This window comes from Colletotrichum orchidophilum, assembly GCF_001831195.1.
Source record: "Colletotrichum orchidophilum strain IMI 309357 chromosome Unknown Scaffold_17.1, whole genome shotgun sequence".
Classification (NCBI taxonomy): Eukaryota; Fungi; Ascomycota; class Sordariomycetes; order Glomerellales; family Glomerellaceae; genus Colletotrichum; species Colletotrichum orchidophilum.
Window position 1 is genome coordinate 77,384 of NW_019172973.1, and position 22,119 is coordinate 99,502.

At 52.1% G+C, this 22,119-nt stretch overlaps 9 protein-coding genes across 9 annotated transcripts; 6 read left to right on the top strand and 3 right to left on the bottom strand.

Annotated features, from left to right (window-relative positions):
* Window positions 1-841: 841 nt before the first annotated feature.
* Window positions 842-1,518, top strand: CORC01_02894 (mitochondrial DNA replication protein YHM2; the record flags this gene model as incomplete). The annotated part of the gene is made up of 2 exons (XM_022614544.1): window positions 842-946; window positions 1,090-1,518. Coding segments are annotated over 2 exons (534 nt in total), but the record flags the coding sequence as incomplete, so codon positions are not given.
* A 2,853-nt stretch (window positions 1,519-4,371) lies between these two features.
* Window positions 4,372-6,079, top strand: CORC01_02895 (uncharacterized protein; the record flags this gene model as incomplete). The annotated part of the gene is made up of 5 exons (XM_022614545.1): window positions 4,372-4,509; window positions 4,562-4,702; window positions 4,783-5,070; window positions 5,141-5,481; window positions 5,536-6,079. 5 exons carry the CDS (start codon window positions 4,372-4,374, stop codon window positions 6,077-6,079), a joined length of 1,452 nt encoding a protein of 483 aa, XP_022478846.1.
* Window positions 6,080-6,935: 856 nt separating this feature from the next.
* Window positions 6,936-7,572, top strand: CORC01_02896 (uncharacterized protein; the record flags this gene model as incomplete). Its single annotated transcript, XM_022614546.1, has 3 exons — window positions 6,936-7,110; window positions 7,168-7,306; window positions 7,350-7,572. The coding sequence occupies 3 exons, from the start codon at window positions 6,936-6,938 to the stop codon at window positions 7,570-7,572; spliced, it is 537 nt and encodes a 178-aa protein (XP_022478847.1).
* A 928-nt stretch (window positions 7,573-8,500) lies between these two features.
* On the top strand, window positions 8,501-9,871 carry CORC01_02897 (uncharacterized protein; the record flags this gene model as incomplete). Its single annotated transcript, XM_022614547.1, has 1 exon — window positions 8,501-9,871. One exon carries the CDS (start codon window positions 8,501-8,503, stop codon window positions 9,869-9,871), a length of 1,371 nt encoding a protein of 456 aa, XP_022478848.1.
* A 1,239-nt stretch (window positions 9,872-11,110) lies between these two features.
* Window positions 11,111-12,103, bottom strand: CORC01_02898 (uncharacterized protein; the record flags this gene model as incomplete). The annotated part of the gene is made up of 1 exon (XM_022614548.1): window positions 11,111-12,103. One exon carries the CDS (start codon window positions 12,101-12,103, stop codon window positions 11,111-11,113), a length of 993 nt encoding a protein of 330 aa, XP_022478849.1.
* Window positions 12,104-13,387: 1,284 nt separating this feature from the next.
* Window positions 13,388-14,227, top strand: CORC01_02899 (uncharacterized protein; the record flags this gene model as incomplete). Its single annotated transcript, XM_022614549.1, has 1 exon — window positions 13,388-14,227. The coding sequence occupies one exon, from the start codon at window positions 13,388-13,390 to the stop codon at window positions 14,225-14,227; it is 840 nt and encodes a 279-aa protein (XP_022478850.1).
* A 180-nt stretch (window positions 14,228-14,407) lies between these two features.
* CORC01_02900 (uncharacterized protein) lies at window positions 14,408-15,011 on the bottom strand (the record flags this gene model as incomplete). The annotated part of the gene is made up of 2 exons (XM_022614550.1): window positions 14,408-14,602; window positions 14,925-15,011. The coding sequence occupies 2 exons, from the start codon at window positions 15,009-15,011 to the stop codon at window positions 14,408-14,410; spliced, it is 282 nt and encodes a 93-aa protein (XP_022478851.1).
* A 1,154-nt stretch (window positions 15,012-16,165) lies between these two features.
* On the top strand, window positions 16,166-18,298 carry CORC01_02901 (uncharacterized protein; the record flags this gene model as incomplete). The annotated part of the gene is made up of 1 exon (XM_022614551.1): window positions 16,166-18,298. One exon carries the CDS (start codon window positions 16,166-16,168, stop codon window positions 18,296-18,298), a length of 2,133 nt encoding a protein of 710 aa, XP_022478852.1.
* A 689-nt stretch (window positions 18,299-18,987) lies between these two features.
* Window positions 18,988-20,794, bottom strand: CORC01_02902 (sugar porter family MFS transporter; the record flags this gene model as incomplete). Its single annotated transcript, XM_022614552.1, has 4 exons — window positions 18,988-19,176; window positions 19,242-19,633; window positions 19,695-20,505; window positions 20,567-20,794. The coding sequence occupies 4 exons, from the start codon at window positions 20,792-20,794 to the stop codon at window positions 18,988-18,990; spliced, it is 1,620 nt and encodes a 539-aa protein (XP_022478853.1).
* Between the last annotated feature and the right edge of the window lie 1,325 nt (window positions 20,795-22,119).

The following is a 22,119-nucleotide window of genomic DNA, read 5'->3' on the forward strand; positions in this document are numbered from 1 at the left end:
ACCCAATTACGCCGTACACCCAAAAGAACCAACACGAGCAGGCTGCGGCAGCTTTTATGGCCCATATTCGATTGCTGACATTACTTGTAGAGACCAATGGAAGATTTGGATGGCATAGCACTGTAGTTGTCTCTGCTGTTGTACCTTGAGAGGTCTGCAAGCCCCCTTCAGGCTGGCCATCACTTGCAATGATCGCAGCCATACTTCGTTCAACTTCCGAATTCAACGTCAAAGAAGAGTGTGGTGATGCAAGACGGAAGTCGGCAGGGCCCGGGCTCGAGGCCCGAATACCCGCTGCCTCCCTTTGATTCATGTCTTCTCACAACTCTCGTCTGTTGAAGCTCAATTGCACGATCGACTGGCGCCGTATAATACGTGTATGGGAACAACAGAACTGCATTTTCGTCGAGCCGACTAAGGAATCCCCCCTGCCCCTAGCTGCCTTGCTAGCACACCTGCAAAGAGGCAATCTTCCTCTTCTCTAATGAAGGGCTTTTTCTTCCTGCGTAACATCCATTAATGTCATGTCCGCCGTAACTGCGGTTAAAGTAACTGCGTCTCTAAGCGCGGCCTCGCAGCCGCAGAAGCTGGAGAGAAAGCCCATCAAGTTCTCCAACCTGCTCCTGGGCGCCGGCCTCACCTTGTTTGAGGTCACCACCCTCAGCCAGCCCTCAGACATCATCGAGACCACCATGGCCGCCAACTGAGGCGATGGGTTCGCGACTGCCCTGGGCCGCATTTGGAACCGCGGTGGCGTCCTGGGCTGTGCGTGCTATTCCCCACAACATCAACCCCCGCCCTGCTTTCCCAGCCTCACTAATCTAAAGCGAAATGTCTAGTCTACCAAGGCTTGATCCCGTGGGCCTGGATCGAGGCTTCGACCAAGGGCGCAGTGCTGCTCTTCGTCGCCTCCGAGGCCGAGTACTACGCGCGGAGTGCGGTGCTAGTGAGCTCGGTAGAAGCATTATCGGCGGCGCGATGGGCGGTGTCGCACAGGCGTACACGACCATGGGTATCTGCACATGTATGAAGACGGTCAAGATTACCTAGCACAAGATGGCCGCGTCAGGGCAGTCGGTCTCCATCTAGGTGACGTTTGTGGATATCTACGGACGTGAGGGCCTGCGCGAGATCAACAAGGGCGTTCATGCCGTTGCCATCCGCCAAATGACGAACTGGGGCACGCGCTTCGGCCTGAGCCGCCTTGCAGAGCAGGGCATCCGCAAAGTCACGCACGAGGAAGACGGCGACGGCGACAAGTTGAGCGCGGTAGAGAAAACCACAGCGTCGGCTTTGGGTGGTGCTCTCTCAGGCTGGAATCTGCCAATCGAGGTCATCCACGTCGAGATGCAGAGCAAAAAGGAATACCCTGACCGTCCTAGGAAGATGACGGTGGGCAATGCGTTTAGGTATATCTACCAGACGAACGGCCTCAGGGGCCTTTACCGCGGGGTTACGCCCCGCATCGGCCTCAGTATGTGGCAGACAGTGTGTATGGTGGCTATGGGCGACATGTAAGCATTGCTTCTGGGTGAGCACAGTCTAGAGGAGACTGACTTACTGACATGATGCATGTTGAAAAATTAACCGGCGAGACAGTCACATCAAAACATTGGCTAAGTAATCGGGCCAGGTTGGGTGGACAAGGGAAAGATTGGTTTTACTGCGTTGTTTCCGGTCCAACTTGCGTCCTCTTTGTCTTTTGTTTTCAGTTATGGTCGCCTGACGAGTCACTCTGGCTTTCCTTTTCTGAGTAGACCAGAATGGTTAATAACGACCAACTTCCTCTCTGGTGTTTATAAGTATTTTAAGAAGGGCTGATATGAGTACATAGAGCGTCGTCCCTCGCGCTTTATCTTCGTGCTGGATGATCACCTGCTGGGTATCAGGTCCACCTCTTGTTGGGTTCTGCTAGTCATGAGTATCTGTTTCTTCCTCTTTGCAACACACTTCGACTCCTTGAATGTGACCCACACAATTTTCACACAAATCCCACATTACTATGTACAACTCACCGTGCTCAACAGGGGAAGAAAAACTACTCTTTAAAGCCGAAAATGAATCCTTTTAAGTTGCTTTCTAGAACGTGCCGCTATATGCACTATCGTACGTCATCCCGACCTTACATCTTATCTTTAAACAGTACAGGCCGCCAGAGCCATTACCAGATGCTTGAAAGAGGCCTATGAGAGCAGTTTTTGACTTCTCAAACATTGAGAACGTGAGCAGAAGAGGAGGCAACATATGCTAGCTTTTCTGGTAGTTGCCCTTTCCACGTACAAAAATAGCTATGGATTAAAGCAAGCTGAGCTAACGCCCCCTAAAGCTCATCGGCCAGATCAGTCAACTGCGAGTAAGCTAGCTGTGTTTGGTAGGCGACGCATAATGACAGAATGTAAGCGAAGCGAATATATACTGCTTGAGAAGTGTCCCCAATGGTCACTCCACTCGATCAGTGCCCGCATGCCATCTCCAGTCAACAATTAAGACAAGGTTGGTATTCACAGTATACATAAAAAATACAGAGAGATAGTTTTGTTGATCAGTCTGCCTTTTGTGCTGTTACTGCACTGTAGCAGCTCGTCTCAAAATGTTTCCTCAGGTCAGCCATCAGATGGGATGGGATGCTGCTGTCATAGTCAAGTCCTGGCAGCTAGGCAGCAGGGCATCATTCAACTGTCCGTAGCACCTGCAGCAGAAGATGGAGGCAGTATCGCAGTGCTGGATCCTATAATTCGCTGAGAAGAGCCTCCACTAGGAACTAGGATTAGCTTCTGCATCATGCGCCATTTACAGCCAGCTTTGCCGATCAAGTCTTCTGACTATTTCAATTAGTGACAGGAAATAGCTGTCATCGGATTTTCTGTAGATACTTTCTTTCAGGCACCCAAACCGGCTGTCGGTGTGAACCCCACGGATAGGGGACGTGCTATTTACTGTAACGCCCGCAAGTCTCTTGTTCCTAGGAATGCCCGCATAACAGCATCAAACCAATCGAAGGACGCTCGCTCGCACCTGTCAAAACAGTTCTAGGCGCAACATCATCCTCAGTATTGACCCTATTCAAAGTTCCGGTGCCTGGTCGAAAGCGAGAGGGCTCTGACCACGAAATGTCTGAGAGCACCTTACAAGACCTGTCAACGGACAACACCAGCCCCCTAGAGCCGCATAGCTGGGCGCCGGGTGGGAATTAAAGGTACGCAGAACCGTACTTGATGGAAGTCACCAACAGAGCCGAAGCAGGGGATTTCTGCGCCTGCCTCAAGAGGTTCGGGATCGTGGATCACTAGCTGCGGAAAGTTTCCAACACTCTATGTAAATCCAAGCTTGGAGTTGATGGACAAATCGGCTCCAACATCGGCACGTATAACCATGATCAAAGGTCTTCTCCATGTCAGCAGTACATCTACATGAGGGTACAATGACCCGTGATCCAAAGCCCAAATCTGACGCTAGCTTATAATGCTTGTAACCCGCTTGAGGCGGTTACTTCCAAGGATCATAGGTTCATAGTAGGATACTTGTTTGCCTCAATTGCATCAAAGTGTACATCTTACAAACAGCATCAGTCTTGGCCGCGCCCGGTAGCTACCTGGTAATCGCATACCTACGCGATATACTGCGTTCTTCGAATGACTGGCCAGAATTGAATATGAGATGCGAATCGCAGAGTATCCCCGCACATCTGATGGTCGGTTACAGGGCTCTGAAAATGGTGCCATTGCCACCTGCAGCATCTGCTCTTGGCGACTCTACCCAACGTATCGGCTATCGAGCATTGCTAACTTGCCTGAGAGTAGAGGCATAGGCCACACCGATTCAGAATGAAAAAAGTTTAGTAATGGTTACACGTGGGCAAGTGCAGCGACAGGCTAGTTTGGTGACGTTGACCAATAGTGCCAAGAACTTGCGACATCTTTACGACCTGCCTATTCCATCCTATCTCATATTGGCAGTTGGAAAAACTAGTTTCGTCAACTGTCCGTCTGACAAGATCCATCGACGGGGAAGGGCTCAAGTCTGGTACCTGCGGGCCAAACTGCTAAGCGATGGCCTTATTGAGACAACATATTCGCCATGGCTTGGCCTCTGCAGATCGTGCATGCCAACAATGGCCGAAGAGGCAAATGTAAGTGGTATTGCAACCACACAGCGGTGAGAATGCATCTGCTGGGACTTTTGCGCGCAGAGGTATTATCGCGTTGCTTGGCTTGCAGGGTAGTCGGAAATCGTGGTCGGTATAAAATGCAAAAGATGCGGCGCCTGGTGATTTTCCAAAGGATTTCTCTCGCATCAGATCAGATCTGACATTCTTGTCTTTTTGGCGTTTTCTTTCTCTCTAGTCGTATTGGCAGTAAAGAAGCCGCCAAGATGAAGACTTACACCTTCATTGCCGCCATTGGTGCTCTCTCTAGAGTATCCGTCGCCAGAGAGCTGGAGCCTAGTGCCGAGTTATCGGCATGGTATGACACTGGTGCGGCGCATCAAGAGAGCATGGGGCACAAGATCGTAGGTGAGACCCTCACAACTCAGCCGTGGGCCACGAAGCTGACAGAGACAGGCTCAATGGGAACAATCCGAGGCCGAAGGAAAGTTCGACTCGACTCAGTGGACGGGCCGTGTCAAGGACTATCTCGCGTGCAAGAATGGCAAGGTAGAGCTCGTCAAGGGCGACCCTCTTCAGACGTTTAGATGCAAAGATGTGAGTTGATGCCTGGGATGTACATCGGGTGAACGTTGTAGACGGCATTAACTGAGAACTCATTTGCTTACTTGCAACAGCTCGACCTTTATGACTTCCAACCTCACGCAGCCTTTGGCAACTCCACTGGTAGAGGTTCCGGATCGTGGGGATGGACGTCACCCAACGGCCGAGAGTTTTTCGCGATTGGACAGCTCGACGGTACCGCCTTTGCGGAGATCTCCAAGAAGGGTAAGCTGGTCTACCTCGGAACGCTGCCGTACTTCTCGGAGCCAAGCAGATGGCGCGAGATCAAGACGTACAAGAACTATCTTGTCGTTGGTAGTGAGGCCCCTGGTCATGGGATCCAGTTTTTTGACTTGCGCAAGGTATAACACTACCCATGATATCTTGTTGACTCAAAGAAATTGGACGAGTTCAAGACTAACGCCACCAAAGCTCCTCGACATTGACCCCAAGAACCCTGTTGTCTTCTCCAACGAGAAAGACTTGACGGCTCACTGGATTGAAGCTCTGCCTCTCGGTCGCAGCCATAATGTGGTTGTCAATGAGGAAAAGGGGTACGCTGTTGCCGTCGGTGCTCAGCCCCGTCGCAATCTGCCGTGTGACTCGGGGCTGCAGTTCCTCGATCTTGCCGACATCAACAACCCGCTGTACCTGGGATGCGCTGCTGGCGACGGCTATGTTCACGACGCGCAGTGCATCGTGTACCGCGGACCTGACGTCAAGTACTGGGGTCGCGACATCTGCTACGGCTACAACGAGGATACCTTGACTATGTGAGTCTTTGGATGCCATCTTCGGTAGATTTGCTTCTCTGACTGGTCTTACAGCTACGATGTGACCCACAAGAACAGCACCAGCATCATTTCTCGTACTACCTACGAGGGAGCCACCTATACGCATCAAGGCTGGGTCATTGATCCCAACTGGCAGGACTTTTTGGTGCTGGACGATGAGATTGACGAGCGCAATAAGACAGGCCCGGCCGCTGACGGCTTTCCCGTGACCTACTTCTGGGATATCAGATCCCTCGAGAAGCCCAAAAACTCTGGCATCTTCAAGGGCACCGTCCGCAGTGTCGACCATAACCAATTCATCCACCGCGGTCTATCGTACCAGAGCAATTACGGTGCGGGACTACGCATCTTGGACATCTCGTCCATTCGGTGGGATCCCACAGCCAAGAACGTCAAGGAGATTGCCTACTTTGACATCTTCCCGGAAGACGACAATGAGCCTGGCGGTGGAGCAAACAACTACACTGGTACCTGGAGCCACTACCCTTACTTCAAGAGCGGTTACATTGTTATCAACACCATTGAGCGCGGCGTTTGGGTTGTGAAACGATCCAACCCGTGGTGGTGGCCTTGGTAAGAGGTTGGATGTTCATCCAAACACACCTTAATCCCTAAAACTTGAGGATATCGCTGAAGCAGCATACTTTAATCTTCTTGTACATATTGTAAAACACTGCCTGATTGATAACAAAGCAGGGACGACGGTCCCACGTACCAAGGCTTTCTTGGAATTTACATATTCAATATCTTTAGTTAAGGCAGGGAGACGAAGGTCTTCACCTCCGAGAGTTTTCCGTGTGTAAATGTCTGCAATGAAGTAGTTTAGATGAGGCAGTATGTGAGCGACTTGATGCTCTCCCTGCCTTCTTCGTTGTACACATGAAGGAGCTGATCTCTGTGAAGCAGTGCTCATATGTCAACGTGAACCTGCGTGCTAAAGATAGCACACACAACTCTCCAGTTTTGGCTTTAAGGTTTCTTAAATACGATGCACTGAAAACTCTGTCTTGTTGATGGGGCGAGGAGATCCGGAGGTTATCCGTTCAGTGATTGAATGGCTGGCGCTCAATCGGGTCAGGAACTCCACCGAGCATTACGTCGCCTCACGGGCTCACACAGACCACGCATGCGGGCCAAGACTGCCATGGCGGAATATCCGGGAATGATGTGCCGTTTGTTCACTTGGCGCGACACGGCGCTGCCCAGAGTTGCGACATCATCGCTCGCCCAAGCTTTTTGAGGGGCCTACCTAAATTGAACGGCCTGAAAGTATACACGAAGGACGCGTGGACACAGGATTGAAATGAATAACCTGCATTACCGAGTCCCGGGTTATGCTTCTTTCATCTCACATCCATCCACATTGCCTTTTTCGCCTGTCTATCACTACCTAGCTCCAAGAACTGCTCCCAGTGTTCAAACGTTGGGCACGAATGTCTCATTCTCAGGCTCGAAGAGACTATGGCGCCCAGCGAACCCAGGACCTTGACGATCTAAACCGGCATGAAAACAGCCAAAGTACCCAAAGCAATGGCTGGCATCATGGGCTATGTGGTTGCTGCGCTTCGTGCGAGCTTTGCCTGTTGAGCACCTTTGTGCCATGTATTGGTATGCAGTCCTCAGATAGTAGAGCCTGGTAAGTCTTTTGCTGACGTGTCTCTGTAGTGCTCGGCCAAACGTCGCATCGGTTAAAAGAACCTTCCATGGAAAGCTATAGGCATATCAACCGCGACTGTATATTCATGATGGGAGTCACCTACTTGACCGGCTTTGGTTGGATGTACGTCGCCCCAGTCACGATTTGCTAGCCGAGTGCTTTACTCAAGTCGATTGACAATGCCTCGTAGGTATGTCATGCGGAAGCGGTTTGAGATCCGCAAGCGCTATGGTATCAAGGGCACCGACGCGAGAGACTGCTGCGCATCCTACTGGTGTCTGTCGTCTGCTTTGGTTCAGCATGAGAGAGAGGTGCTTGCTCGGCAGGCTGCGAGCAACACTCCCATCACTGAAGGTTATCAGACCCAACCTGGAATGACATTACCTTCTAGACAGAGCCAACCCACTACATAAGGTTTGTAGGGAATTGCGTTTCTCCGAGGCCAAATGTCAAGTCGTGATTCCGAGGCACTCGGACGGGCATCGTGACGCGGCGAACATGAACAACAGGAAGTAATCCCGTCGGGAACGTCGGGAACGGCTAACAAGTCGGCCGAGGTAGGTTTCTGCCATAATTCAACCGGTAACTATATTGTCTTGTATTTTGTCTCGTGAATCCTCCTCGAGTCTGCATCATGATAATGGCGCGTCCCATGGGCCGGCCCTGTGAATCATCCAGGCCCCATACGTTCTCCGGATCAAGTACTTGATCAGCATGGAGGTGATGAGAGTGACGCACGGTTGGGTTGAATGGCAATAGGGCTGGCCACTATAAAATGAGGTTAAGCCAATTCTTCTATCTCGTCAGTCAGAAATTCGTGTAAGACGAGGGTGTTGAATAATATCACAGGACTTACGTTACCCTATCAGGCTCGACTAACAGCAGCCGATCGGTTGTTTTTCCAACACATAAATTAGTTGACGTCGTTCTCGGTAGTGCCGGAATGATGTCGGTGAGACCTTGAGTCAATGACCTTGTACAGCCCCATAACGGTATCAAGGTGTGGGTGGTCAAGGCACTCTAAATAAAGTTTATTCTGCCCCTTCATATGAAAACCACGCTGAAAGTGCCGATCACTGTTCAACTACACGCTGAATAAGGGAATGGAACGCATTTTTCATGATGGCCTCGAGTCAATCTCCTCAAAGTCCAATTTTAAGGTAGATACTATAAGACACTCCAATAATGCGATTCATCTTCTCGATTGCACAATGCGACTGAGTACATAGGTCAGAGAGTGCCCGGCTGTAAATGCCTACAGTGGTTCAAGACACCAAGCTCGACCTGAAGCTACACACTCTTTTGTCCTTCTTTTAAAACTTCGAGTCGCTGTCGTTTACCATGGCGACACGGCTGCTTCTCCTCGTCGGGCTCCTACGCACTGCAGTGCTTGCCTCCTCGCCAGATGTCGCCCTCGCCGCCCGCGCATTTGACTGCTCTCCAGGATCGGCAACAGGACTTAAGCCGGAATGCTGGGCCCAGCTGAACGTGTCAGACTACATCACGAAATGGCTGGCCGAGAACGGCACAAAGGCTGATTGCGCTTCGTTGGGATTCGCCCAGTGTTACCTCGCGTTCAACGGCTACGGCGGCCGAACTTGCGACACCCTCACTCGGGATACGTGCGCCGCTTTCGAAACTGCTGGCGTCGATGGCGCTTACTCTTCGCCGCAACAATTCTACACTCTTTGGAACATTTACGCCATCTCTCAGTTTTTCAACCAATTCTCCGAGGCTCTTTGGAACGGTCACTCCCTCGCTGCAGACACAATCGGGGACATCGTTGCCACCGTCTCCCCCTCTACCGATCCTCAAGTTCCGAGCAGCTTGTTGTGGACTGCGATTTCAGGCGGATTTTGGATGGCCGCAGTTGGCGCATTTGCCAACCCCCTCCTGGCCGGAATTGCCACGGGGATGGCTGTCGTAACAGGAATGAGCTCCTCTTTCATGACTTCTGTAGCAGGCTCTTCCAACTCGCGCTTTATCACGCTGGGCCAAATCGGCAGCAGTCTCGCTCAGCTCATCATTGACTACCAAGGTAGTCTTGAGAACGCCTTGAAGGAACTCCAAGGCAACAGCACCCTATTCCTGGCTGCAACCGAGCCTGGTGCCTTCAGTCAGCGTGCCGTCACCAGCTTGAACCTACAGTCTACCGAGCTGTACCACGATCTGCAACTCTACATCCTCTCACTCTCCCTCAAGGCAAATGGCATCGTGTCCACCCGCTCGACTGGCGTCAACGCGCTCGACTACGCACCCGACACTAACGGCGCGGTCTCGTGCCCCGGTCTCGGTCCTGCGGGTAATTGCTACCAGTTCTGGATCGACCCGGACACGGGCGACTCGTACGCGCTTCACAACCCGAATGACTGGAAGAATGACTATGTCGATGCGTTGAACAAAATCCATGACAAGGGCTGGGCGAACCTGAGCGAGATCTTCAAGGTGGAGGATTGTCAGGGCAAAGACCCGAGCTTCGATGGAAAGACCAAGGTGACTTGTCTGGCTTCGCACGGCTTCTGCGAGTGGGACTACGTCAACCAAGACACCGTCACCAAGTCCAGAACGGCTGACAAGCAATTCACCAACTGCGACAATGATCATACGTGGGGTTACACTTGTGACTGGATGAATGGTGGTCTCGTGCTGCCCGAGGCCTATCTCGGACCTATCTTTAAGTTCCAGGAGCCTGCGTGGTGTAGAGAGCACTAGATGGAACATGGGCTTCATGATTTGGCACCATTCATGGAATATCCGCGTCGCTCGATTCATTGTTGGCTGGTACACAATCGCAGCGACTGCAACTCATAGAGTCAATTCTCAATCTATCCTTAACTATTAGTATCATTCGCAGTTAATTCCAAATTGCAAAAGAGCCCAATTGTCTGCACCTTATTTGCCCATGGGTGAAGAACTACATTGGAATAAACTCCAAACTTCATTGCCCGCTGTACTAAAGTTCGTAGGTGATTTCCGAATCCGGTGCAGCACCGAAGGGATGGGACGATCACCAACAGTTGGTGGAGAATCGTGGGGAACTGTGCATGGACAGGGTCAGCGGAATTGCCGACATCCAGGTTAAAGAATTCGCTTTCGGTTCAGGGTTCCTCGCAGTTTGACATAAGCCTGTGTCAGTATCGCGCAGATACAAAAGCAAGCACCATCTCTGTTACGTGAAACTACATTAAGCTACAAACTCTGGAACGTCCCGCAACCTTGCTAGAGGCAGTGCATGCTGTCGTAGCAACTAGATATGGTACAGGAATGAAGTTCAGCCTGAAGGGCATTGCTTGATTTCCCTCGAGTAAACTCGAAGTTATTTACTCATCAGAAAGAAAATTTCACTCATACCCCATTATGTTATCAATTACACAGAGGCTTTTGGAAACACTGCCTGAGAATCCTGATAGGTTGCTCACTGACCGATCGAGCTGTTTTGTCATGCTGCGACGTAACTCACAGAGTTGAAACTGTCTATAGTCTCGGAGCCCAGCTTGATCACGAAGTTCTGTGTCAGAATTTGGTCATGCAAGTAGTTGACTAGGGGTTCGAGATTATTTGATATTGGCTGGATAAGTAGCGACTATTGGTTGGGAATGGCTGGGCCAACCTTTGAAGATTCATTATACAGAATCAACAAACAGTTCAAAAAGTTTTCCATCACGGTTGTGCTGGAAATCCTGCAAATTGATTGTACATATCTGAACATCTGAGGGGGCCCGAATTGAGATCACCTCGATGAGGTCGAGTAGTTAGGTAATACATGATACCAAATGCCAGGCAATACCACCAAAGACCTATTCATTGAACACCCAATTACGCTGCTTTTATATTGATTTCTACTTAAATTTCAGCGCTTAGTACTTTCCAAAAAATTCAAATATCTACCTCCAGCTCTGTATCGTAGCTTGAGAATGACTAATAGAAACTTGTATCCTGTCAAATCGTTGTTTATAGGCTATAGCTACGCGTATCGAAAGCTACCACCTTTCCAGCCTCTGTGATCGTCCCATTAACAGGGTTGGCAAGAGCTCCACCAGTAACAGCATATAAGATCTCCCTGTCCTTGACGTTTCGACCGAAAGCAGCGGCGGTTCCCCCAGCGATAGTCAGCTCGGTCTCCGAGCCAGCGACGATTGTGCTGTTGCCTTCGGGGTTTATGTAGACGAGCTTGTCGTCTATGTTGGTCACGGCCCAGATATCGCCATTTTTGTCAAAGGTGAAGTCGTCGAGGAACGCCACGTCGATGCTGGCAATCTGCTCTATGGTTGCTCCTGACGAGACACGCCCCGAGCGATCGAGTTTGACTCGGAATACCTTTCTAAGGGAGCTGTTGGTCCAGTATAAGAAATCTCCGCGAATATGAACACCGTTGATTCCGATTGGTGGAACCGTAGCGGATGTAGGTTCAAGATTCTGACCCCCTAGAATAACATCGTGCTTCTTGGCTCTGATATTGACTCTGTAAACCTTTCCATGCGCAGACTCGGCAATGAGGACAATATTGCGATCCCAGGGCAGAGCGACGGCGCCATTCAAGAACGACGCTTCTGGAACGTCGACAATCTTGGTCGCAGTGGTCTTCTTGTGAATTAAGCTGACCTCCCACGTCGAGAAGGTACCGGGAACGCTGACACCGATCCCAGAGAAGTTGCCGCCCACAACCAGGAACGTATCAGGGGAGGTCTCGGTGATGCCGAGAAGCCCGTCAAACGATGAGAACCGGTGCACGAGCTCTGCTGACGGAGACTTTTCCCACGGCTTGGCGACTTGGTAGATTTCGGGGGAGGTGAGGAGAGTCAGGAGAAGGTTGCCATTCTTGCGGACGGCGATGTTTTCGATCCAGTTGGGCTTTTCTGGGAACTGGTAGACGACGCGAGAGGGTAGACTCTGGCCTACAGCGAGAGCGATGTAGAGAAGGGATGATACAATGAAAGCCCGCATCTTTGCTATAGTTCTGGCAGTTTGTTTATTGAGGCGAACTACTATGAAGTCTGTGGAGTGAACGATATTTGAGTACGATATTTATACCAGTTGAAGATGGCTGTTCAAACGGGCAGCTCTTGATCTTTCTCATGCTCCTTCTCCTTCATGCAATTGCTTACGAATTTTCCGCATGCTATGCAGTATTCACACGAGCTGCAGAGTCGTCTTACTGAGACCCTGCAGGAAAACCTGCGGAACACCGCTTAGTGTGGCGTTCAGGTCCGCCAAGGCTTATTGAAAGAGCGTTCCAGTAGAGGAACCAAACGTGCAGTAGAGCGGACGAGTGATGAGTGATAACTTTTGTTCAGCACGCCAATTCCATGACGAGAAGCCTGGCACAGATGTTGAGGAAGCTGACGTAGGAATGGGAATTCAGCTAGGTTAGAACCAGCACCAATCCCTTCGCACGACAATAGGGCCAATGTTACCAGTCGGCTGCACTTTAGGTCAAATTTGATATGTAATTGAGAGATTGAAAGTTATATTACAAGTTCTTTGTTTCTATAACAAGCTTGACGAGTCCCTGGGGTTCGTTACAGCACGCGCGGTTCTCCTCAAAGGTCACTTACCTCATTGGCTCTCCCAGTGAGCGAGAATACCTTTCCAGGCATTGGTTCCCCGCTAGATCTAGTGTGCAATGAGATTTAGCTCTGCTAATTACAGGTGGCCAACTGTGCTCTTTTAATACGCGCGTACATAGAGCCAAGGGAGATTATCCGGCGTCGATCGGCATTGTCTTGAACAATCTTATTCTCGGAGCAAGAACTTGGTCGACATTCGAGCCGGTGACCCGAACGGGCACCACGCGGTTGCTGACCAGCGCACGAAACATGGCTGAAGTCTCGTCATTCTGCATGTAAGTTAGGGCTGTGCCGGTCTTGAAAACGAAAGTTTCGTTAAAACACTAGGAGACAAATTATGGCCCAAGAAATATATGGAAGCAGCCGCAATAAACATATAATTACAGGTCTGTGTAATACCTCACACAAGAATTGGTGCGACATCGGATCCAGACGCGGCTTGCATCGGGAAAGGGTTAGTAGTATTAGTTGGGACGACGCCCTTCGTTTGTCACTAGCGCGATGGGGCCATTTGGTGATGGAAGCCTTGGACCGCTCGAAGAGTCATCCTCAAGTCGAAGTTGAACATCTCCGTCCCATAGGGTCTCTACATTTACTATCCGGAACGACCATCCGTCATCCTGAAACCAGGATTACCGCCCAAGACTTAAGACCGCCCAACATGAGTAACGAACTCGCCCGGGAACTGAAGCAGCTGCACGTCCCCGCGTCGCCCATCATCTTCACCAACGTCTGGGACCTGGCTTCCCTCAACGCAATCCTGTCCCTAAACACCACCGACGCGAAGCCCGTAAAAGCCATCGCAACCGCATCGTGGGCAATCGCCGCAACCTTGGGCGTGAAAGATGAGGACCTCACGCTAGAGCAAAACATGGCCGCAATAGGTCAACTCGCGCCCGCCGCCAAAGCCGCAGGCTTACCGCTCTCCGTCGATCTCCAAGACGGCTATGGAGACCAAATCGACGAGATTGTGGCGGCGGCCGTCACGCTCGGTGCAAGCGGCGCCAACATCGAAGATAGCATCCCGTCGGCCGGGTTCGAGAAGGGCATCGACGGGTCCCTCTACGGCGTAGAAACGCAAGTCGCTCGTCTGAAGAGAGCGTTGGCGGCGGCCCGGGACGCGGGGTGTGCCGACTTTGTCCTCAATGCCCGGTGCGATGTATTCCGCCTCGAGCCGTACTGCGCGAGCGACGATGAGGGCGCGCTGGCGGAGGCCGTGAAGCGGGGCCGGGCGTATTTGGAGGCCGGGGCCACGACTGTGTTTTTCTGGGGCGGTTCGGGACGGGGGCTAAGGGCTTCGGAGGTCCAGGTGCTTGTAGATAAGCTCGGTGGGCGGATTGCTGTTAAGCTCGGGGATCGGCCAGATTCGTTATCGACCGGGGAGCTGGGCGAGATCGGGGTGGCCAGGATCAGTGTTGGGCCGAGCTTGTACCTGGTGGCGATGAACGCAATAAAGGATTCAGCGAGGAGGATTCTGGATGGGGGTAAACTGGCGGCTTGAAGGGTGTGGAAGAGAACAATCAGAGTATCACCGGATGTAAGCAGTGCAGAGAATACCCGACGGCTTGAAACTGGATGCTTCATTACTACCCAAGCCTGCCGCGTAGCGCACCATTTGTTACAATCAAAAGTTTTGAAACCCGCTCAAGTCTTTGTGTGTCTTTATATGATCAAATCCCATCTAGCTGATGGCGGCAGGGGCCTGCTGGCCAGGCAGAGGAACATCTTGCGGGTGAGGAGTGAACATGTTCTCGGGGTCGTACACGGCCTTGATCTCCTGCAGCTTGGCGTAATTCTCATCGCATTTGGTCTCCTGGAAATGGGTCATGTTGATGATGAGACCGGCTGACTCGAGGCAGGATTCCAGGCCCTGGGCCTATGTAGCACGGAGCGAGGGATGCCGTCGCAAAAGCGACTAGACCGAAAAGATGGACTACGGTCAATGGATGTGGGAGAAAGGGAGAGACTGAAGCTGGACGTGCAGAGCTTGAAGGCTTCACGAGAGCATCAGGCACTAAAGGCAAAGCACTCGGGGCTTTGCTTCATATCCCATCTTTGCTAAGGCTCCCCCTAATTTCCAGCGTTTTAATCTGGCTGGTCTGATGGCGGAGCATGGCTTAGAAATTTGCTCCTGCCATGAAGGGGAGTACCAAGGCAACTTAATGAGATGATCTTGGCCTCCTCGAAGCACAATCAACACGAATGTAGCCGAACTTCGAGTAATGGACTTTCCAAGAAGACTGGGAAGCATGCAGGAAATTCGGAAACGTTTTCGAGGGCGTCATCGATTCGCTCTCACGAGGTGCGTGCGAATGAGGGACTCCACTCCCCTTAGCCTAGGCAATATATACTTTTGATTGCCTTGACCAATCATACAACATGGTTGTATAGTGTAGCGGTTATCACTCCAGATTTTGATTGCTTCAATATTTCTGGTAACCCCGGTTCGAACCCGGGTACGACCTAAATTTTTGCCTATTTTGCCTCATCTATCCTTGTTTTCAAGCTGTAAGACTTTGTTTCTTTCCTTGGTGCGCATCAAATGTCTGAAATGGAGCGCATTGGGTTGTTTGTGTGCCTTTTAATTAATAAACAGTTTGTCTGATTGATCAACCATCTCAGCAATGGAGCTACCCGAGACGAACCTACTTTCCATCGATTTGTACCTCTATTTTATAGTCGCACGTATAGCTTGACGATAACCTTTCGTACAGAAGTACTTCACAAGGTCAATTTCTCCTGTCCGCCCATTCCCTTGACAATTTGAGACAGCCGCACATATATTAGGTTGCACCTACACTGCCCATCTTGCTACTGTCTAGCGTCGATTGTCACCTTATCGTGCGCAAGACAACTCAAGACTGAGCGTGTGCGATCGGAGCAGGCATGTCGAGATTCTTTCGGTCTCTGCGACACGACTTGCCGGAGCATCCCTGTATCCACCCCTCGCGCACAAGCCGTCCATGGTCCAACAACAACTCCTCTCCACGGGATGGCACATCGTTCCCGGCTGGCATTCATGCATCACACTCCTTGCCTCGATAAGCTCGTCTGTAGTGGGCGGCCGTCCACCCCAAATGCACTGACGTCGTTACCGACGGCTCGGAGCCGAGTGTGACAGCTTGTTGAGCCCGGCAAGGCAGATTTGTCAAAGGTCCGTATAGTTGCAGCCATTGAATGCAGAGACTGCGTTTGGAAATATGCATGTTTTTCAACACCCCTGGAGCTCATCGAGCGGAATGACCAAGTGTTCTGGAGATGAAGCTAGTCCTGAGGATAGTTCAGCTTAAAAGACAAGTTTTTGCGCAATGCCGTTTTGCGTTTGAGCATCTATAATATGTTTTTGTACTGGCAGGCTTTCCACTCAATATCTCCCATGAGAGACATATACTGCCACGCTTTAAAGAAGCAAGGCTCTACATTTGCTTTCTCATTCAGCATGACGCGATTCAAGTCTTCCCGAACCAAGTTCAAACCCGAACATGACAAACCAAAAAGTGACCGCTCACCGAGCTACTCCCAACGCCTCCAACAAGGCCTCGGCCCTCTAGGTCTCGCAACGGTAGGAGGTGGAACGGCACTCGTCCTCGCAATACTGGGCTTCCTTCTCTTCCTATGGACCGACGAGGGCTCGCACGACGGCAAGACCGCCTCGGCGCTGTGGCGATGGATCATGCTCAGCCAGCACATCACCCAGGCTATCACCCTCTCCACGGTCCTCCTACGCATCGCGGTCACGGCACAGGCGTCCATCTGTACGAGCCTCATCGCGGGTGTGATACTGGAGAAGCACGGTGTCCCACTGTTTCGGGTGGCCGAGATGTCCGTCATCCGGTGTGCAAACGACGGACCGTTCCGGTTGGCGTGGTTGCTCGTCACGTCAGCGCGGAGGTCGTATGTGCAGGCCGGGCTCTGCGTCTTGCTATTGCTCACGACGTTTGTAGTTCAGTTCTCGTCGACTCTTTTGGTATCGGATTTGGCTCCCAATGATCTCGTCGGCGATGCAAAGGCCAGAGCCCTCGAGGTCCACATGAGCGGCGATGTTATCTCGTTGAATCGGCAGATGAATAATTGGATTAGTCGCCCAACGGCATATGTGCCATTTGGCGAGTTGCCTTCTGCAGCAGACACGATGGACAGTCAGTTCAATTTCAGCGACACGGGAATCGTAAGAAGAACATTTCTTCCCCTCCCTACGTCGCAAACGTCCACGTTACGCGAGTACACTGGCGGTGCCTACGGCTTCGAGTCACGTTTTGTATGCCTTCGTCCATCGGTGTCCGCTTTCCTCTCGGTGACGATTCCACCGCCGGGCTCGTCTACTATCCCTTTCTACTTGCAAGTAGCGGGAAATATGTCTTACGAGACCATGTTCCGTGAAGCAGGCTTACTACTACCAGCAAACTGCGAACAGGGGGACTGTTTCCCGTCCAGCTTCAACTGCTCAGTTCCTCAATTTCAATACACCGAGACACAAGTACGGCAGGGCTTTACGAATAGCCTGTGCATCCCCAATGGCACAGCCGCGCGCCCGAGTGCTCAGAACCACACCATCTCAGAGGAACCCATCACGGCATACTCCCAGGTCTTTCTGTTCTTCAGGAATAACGGCACCCATGATCTGTGGAGAGGACCAGGCAGTCGTTTTCTCATGGGTACTTTTGGTCTAAATAATGTCGCTTCTACTGATGGCGAGTGGCTCACGTATATTCGTTCCATTGGAGGAAGAGCCCCCAATGGCGAGAGGGTCGAGACGGGAGTCCTGAGGCTAGACATGTCGGTTTGCTTCCAGCAGCTGGCTTTCAACTTTGCCGAAGTCAAACTATCTAGCGAGAAGGATCTGAAAGAGGCGCAGGTAACTTGGACTTCGGAGGCCAAGGTCTGGAACACGAAGAAGATTCAAAAGCTCATGGGCATCGGAGCCCACAGAGCAAACACTACAAGCCGCGGCATCTTCTCGGTGGACTCGATACAGAACCCGCGACACCTTAATGCAACGCAGTTCTTGACGAACAAGCTCATCAACGACCTATACAACTCGCCTCGGACCTTCAACTTTTCTCTCTTTATGGATCCGCAAGGCAGCGGAAATTCTCCCATCAAGCCGCACGTCGAATACCAAGCCATCTTTTCGGACATCCTCAACATCACCAACCGTCCCGGCGTGGCCATGCAGTCCACCCTCACAGCCCTTTCGGGGTCGATTATCAATGAGGCGCTGCCGCAATTTGACATCCAGGCGAACGCCATCTTGACTTCTTCGGTGCACGTGATGAGTCCAAAAAGCCTTCGCGGCCTGCTCATCGTTTTTAGCGTTCTGGCTGTGAATATGGCTTGTGGTCTCACCGTGGTGCTTGTCTTTATGGTGCAGAGCCGGTATTCGAGCCAGGGGAATTACTGGCAGGGAGTGGCGCAGATTGTGTCTGATGAGACGGCGTGGATTTTGGAAGAGGCTACGGACGCGAGTGATGGGCATGTTGAGGATGAGGTGCGAGGTTTAAACCGTTTTGTTTGCGTTAATCGTTCAGATAGGAGTGGACGAGTCCGTGTGGCTCCCGTTGAGTCTGTTTAAGGTTTCGATCAACGTCAACTCACTTCGTTGAACCTGCTAGCGATCAATCACGTAAAACGATGTATAGCTGATGGTGCGATCGCAACGAAAGGGTCGAACGATATCGTCATGTTTGCAACATGGGAGTACAGGTTTCGGAAGAGTTGCTTCTCAGCATGGGATACTTGGATGATTGGTATATATGTATCTCTTATAGGCCGAATCAAGCACTTTGCGAGCATGTACTACGTGGCTTCGCCTGCCATTAAGGCAGCTGGATGGAGTCGGCTAGCAAATTCGAGAAGAATGTGACTAATCATGTGCCGAAATATTACCTGTTGTCTGATGTTATCTGCAACCTCATGCACTGCAAGACTGGTCATTTGTCTTAACACCGATCAGATATAGACAGTGCCACTGTGGGTAGCAGGGCGACGTTTTGCGAGGTGGAAGACAGAAGCGTGTGGTCACTCAGAATATCAGACAAACACAGTTGGCTACGGGGCCACGTTGCTGACATTACTCAGATATCTATCTGCCCGTATGCTGGCATGATCTTCAAATAATTTCCCTGTCCCCTCTTCCCCTTTGTACCCTCCTCGCCGTAGTACTGCCTTATTAGAACCACCCCGCATTGACTACTTCTCAATAAGCGGAAGTACTTTAGGCCTATAACCTAATCCAACTAGTAGCAAAGCTGCAATGTCCATCTACTCGTCATCGTTGATGTCGACAACAGTCTTCTTCCACTTCCGAGCAGGGACCTTGCGCTTGAACATGATGTCGATCTCGCGGAAGGAACGGCCCTTCATCTCCGGCAAGAAGAAGAACGAGACGACGAAGCAGAAGAAACCTGTGGCACCCCAAACGTAACCGCACTTGCCGCCCAAGTTGACACCCTATCGCGTGTGTTAGTCCATGTGAATCTTATCTTTGTGGATAGAGTGAGAGGGAGCAAACATACCGTGGGGTTGAGCATGTAAGTGGCGAGGAAAATGCAGGGAATGTTGACAACGTAGTAGGCGGCACGTCCGATACCAGTGGTCAAGGGACGGAGGCGAATGGACGATGTCTCGGCGATGATGACCCACGAGGCGGGCGCGGGTCCGAGAGTGAATCCGACCGAGACAATGAGACCCAAAGAGGCCATCGCCAAGGAGGCGGCGGTGGACTTGCCGACGGAACCTGCGATACCGAGGGCGAAGAGGAAGGCGACGTTGATGAGGGAACCCCAGACGTAGATGGTGCGGCGGCCGAGGTAGGTCGTGAGAACCCACGAAAGCATGACGAAGACGGTTTGGAGGGCTGAGGTGATGAGACCCAGGGCGAAAGCAAGGTTGGAGTCAATGCCGGCCTCTACTTATGTGTTAGCCACCAAATGATTTCATCAAAGAAGAATACAAGATGAAAAACTCACGTCTGAAGAAGTAAACAGCCTGATTGGCGATAAGGTTACCAGTAAGGTTCTGGGCAGCGTAGACACCACAGACGATAAGGGTGCGGTATCTGTCGGTGCCCTTGAAAAGCTCAAAGTAGCTGGGCTCCTTGACGGACTTCTCAAGCTCAATGGTACGACGCATCATGGCGATGGACTCCTCAGTGTTGGTAACGGCCGAGGCACGTCCAAGGCGGCGAACCGAAACGGCGGCTTCCTCGAGACGTCCCTTGCGAACCAGCCACCAAGGTGACTCGGGGGCGAGGAAGAGCAGGATGGCGAGGGGAGTGGGGAACATCCATTGGAGGGCAATGGGGACTCTGTACGCGCTGGGGTCGAGCTTGCTCTCGTAGACGTAGCAGACACCGCCGACGATGATGGCGCCAATGGCCCAGAACATCTGAAGCATCTGGGTGGCCGGGGCTCTCAGGCGCATGGGGACGATCTCGGAGCAGTAGGCGGGCGCGTTGGCGATGAAGATGCCCCAAGGGATACCCTCGAGGAGCTGGCTGACGAACATGACGGCGAGCGAGTTGGCAAAGTAAAAGACAAAGATGAACCCGTTGAGAAACATGAGGCCGGAAATGGTAGCCCAGCGGTATCCGATGCGACTGGTGATGGGACCGGCGATACAGACACCGATGATGGCGCCCAGGGGGCCACCCATCTGGAGCGCGGACTGCCACGATGCCTCAATCTGCTTGCCGTCGCTGGTGTTGACGCCGAATGTGTTCTTGAACTCGTCCATGGCGACGAAAGCGCCCATGAGGAAGACGCAGTAGGATTCCATGATCTGGATGACCGGGCTTGTTAGCTACTAGATAGAGTGCGGTAAAGTAGCTAGAATCACTCACAATCGTGGTGGACATGATGAAAGCCCAGAGGGAGGCCATGGGGTAGAGCCTGACGGCTTCCACGACTCCCATGTTGTGCTCGGCCTGCTCTGCCTCGATAGCATCGGCCTTGTAGGAGGCGGGGGACGCCTTCTCGTCGAGGTCGGCGACATGGTCGACACCTGCGGCATAGGCCTCGACCTTTGCGGGATCGCTGCCGTACGACTTGGAGTCGATGGTGGTGGTCATGTTTGTTGATGCTTCGGGACCGCGCCGAGAATTTGGAGTTGGTGGAAGCTGCTTGGCCGGGTTTGTTGGTGAGGAGGAGCAGGGAGGGTAAGGGACACGAGCAAACAAGAACAGAAGAGAGACGAGAGCCAAGAGGAAGAGGGTGGTACTGGGCAGGCTGTTTTAATAAAGGTCTTTGTGTCTTAGTTGCTGTCCCCAATTCCAGACTGCCAACCCGTCCATTGATGTGTCCAATGGACATGTTTTTAATCCCAGTCGGGTCTCATTACGCTAGTGCAGCCAACGCGGACGTACGACAGGCGACCGGGAGGAGAATCCCACCACGAATCCAACAAGCGCAATCTGGGCAACTTTGGGTTCCCCAAACGTCCTTAACCCCGCCCCCCGCATTGGTCCAGAGACGTTCCCACATAACCCTGGGGAAGAGGGCGGGTGACACTCTGGGGTCGAATATCGGGTCTTGATGGGCCGAGGCCGGTCAGATATTCTCCTATGCGCCGACGCGCTCCAATGGGCGCGGGACTTTGCTCAAGGTTTAGGGATTGGGGGACGGCGCGGTTGGACACTAGTCAGGGTCCGGCAAACTTATCCCATCGGGCCCTTTGACCAACGGGCCTTGTCACAACTTGGGGTTAGTTGCCTACTTCCCCAGTCGCCTCGTTGCTTGACTTTGCTTGGCTTCATGGATGGGACGCGGCTCCTTAGCTCCTCATGTGACCGTGGCGGCCACTTACTGAAACGGCGAGCTGCCAAACTACGGTTGTCTACCTCTGTCTCCCCGCGACTCGAGTTCTCTCCCCCTTTCACCGGCTCTCATTAGGGCGCGTGGCAGCACACCTGTCCAGTGGGAAAGGCGTAGGCACGCTGCGGCACCGCGTCGCGAAATACGGGTTTAGCCGCCCCCTCCTCCTCGGTGCCTCGCTGAACACTAGACCGCGCCCACCGACGTGCTTGTGTCTAGCCGCTGCAGTCACGTTGAAAGGACGACAAGATCGTCATTGCCAGCCGGATGCCCTCCCTCTCTTCAAACGTTCCCAGTAATCTCCCTTGGTCTCCCACGCCGAAGAGTCAAGAGTGGTCTTGGAACATGGTTGCATGTCAGCGACCACGCGCTAGTCTCCACGAAACTTTGCGCCCAATGCAGTCGAAATGCACTCCCGTTCCACCCAGCTGCGAGATCCGTCTCCGCGGGTCCGGGGCGAAGAAAGTAAAGACCCAATAGCTTAATCAGGTCGCCTCCAGAGACACGAGGCGAACGAACCAGTTCAAAGTCTGGAAGCCGCCTTGGAGTGGAGGCGCCCTACGCGCTCGAGGGTGCCGGGAAA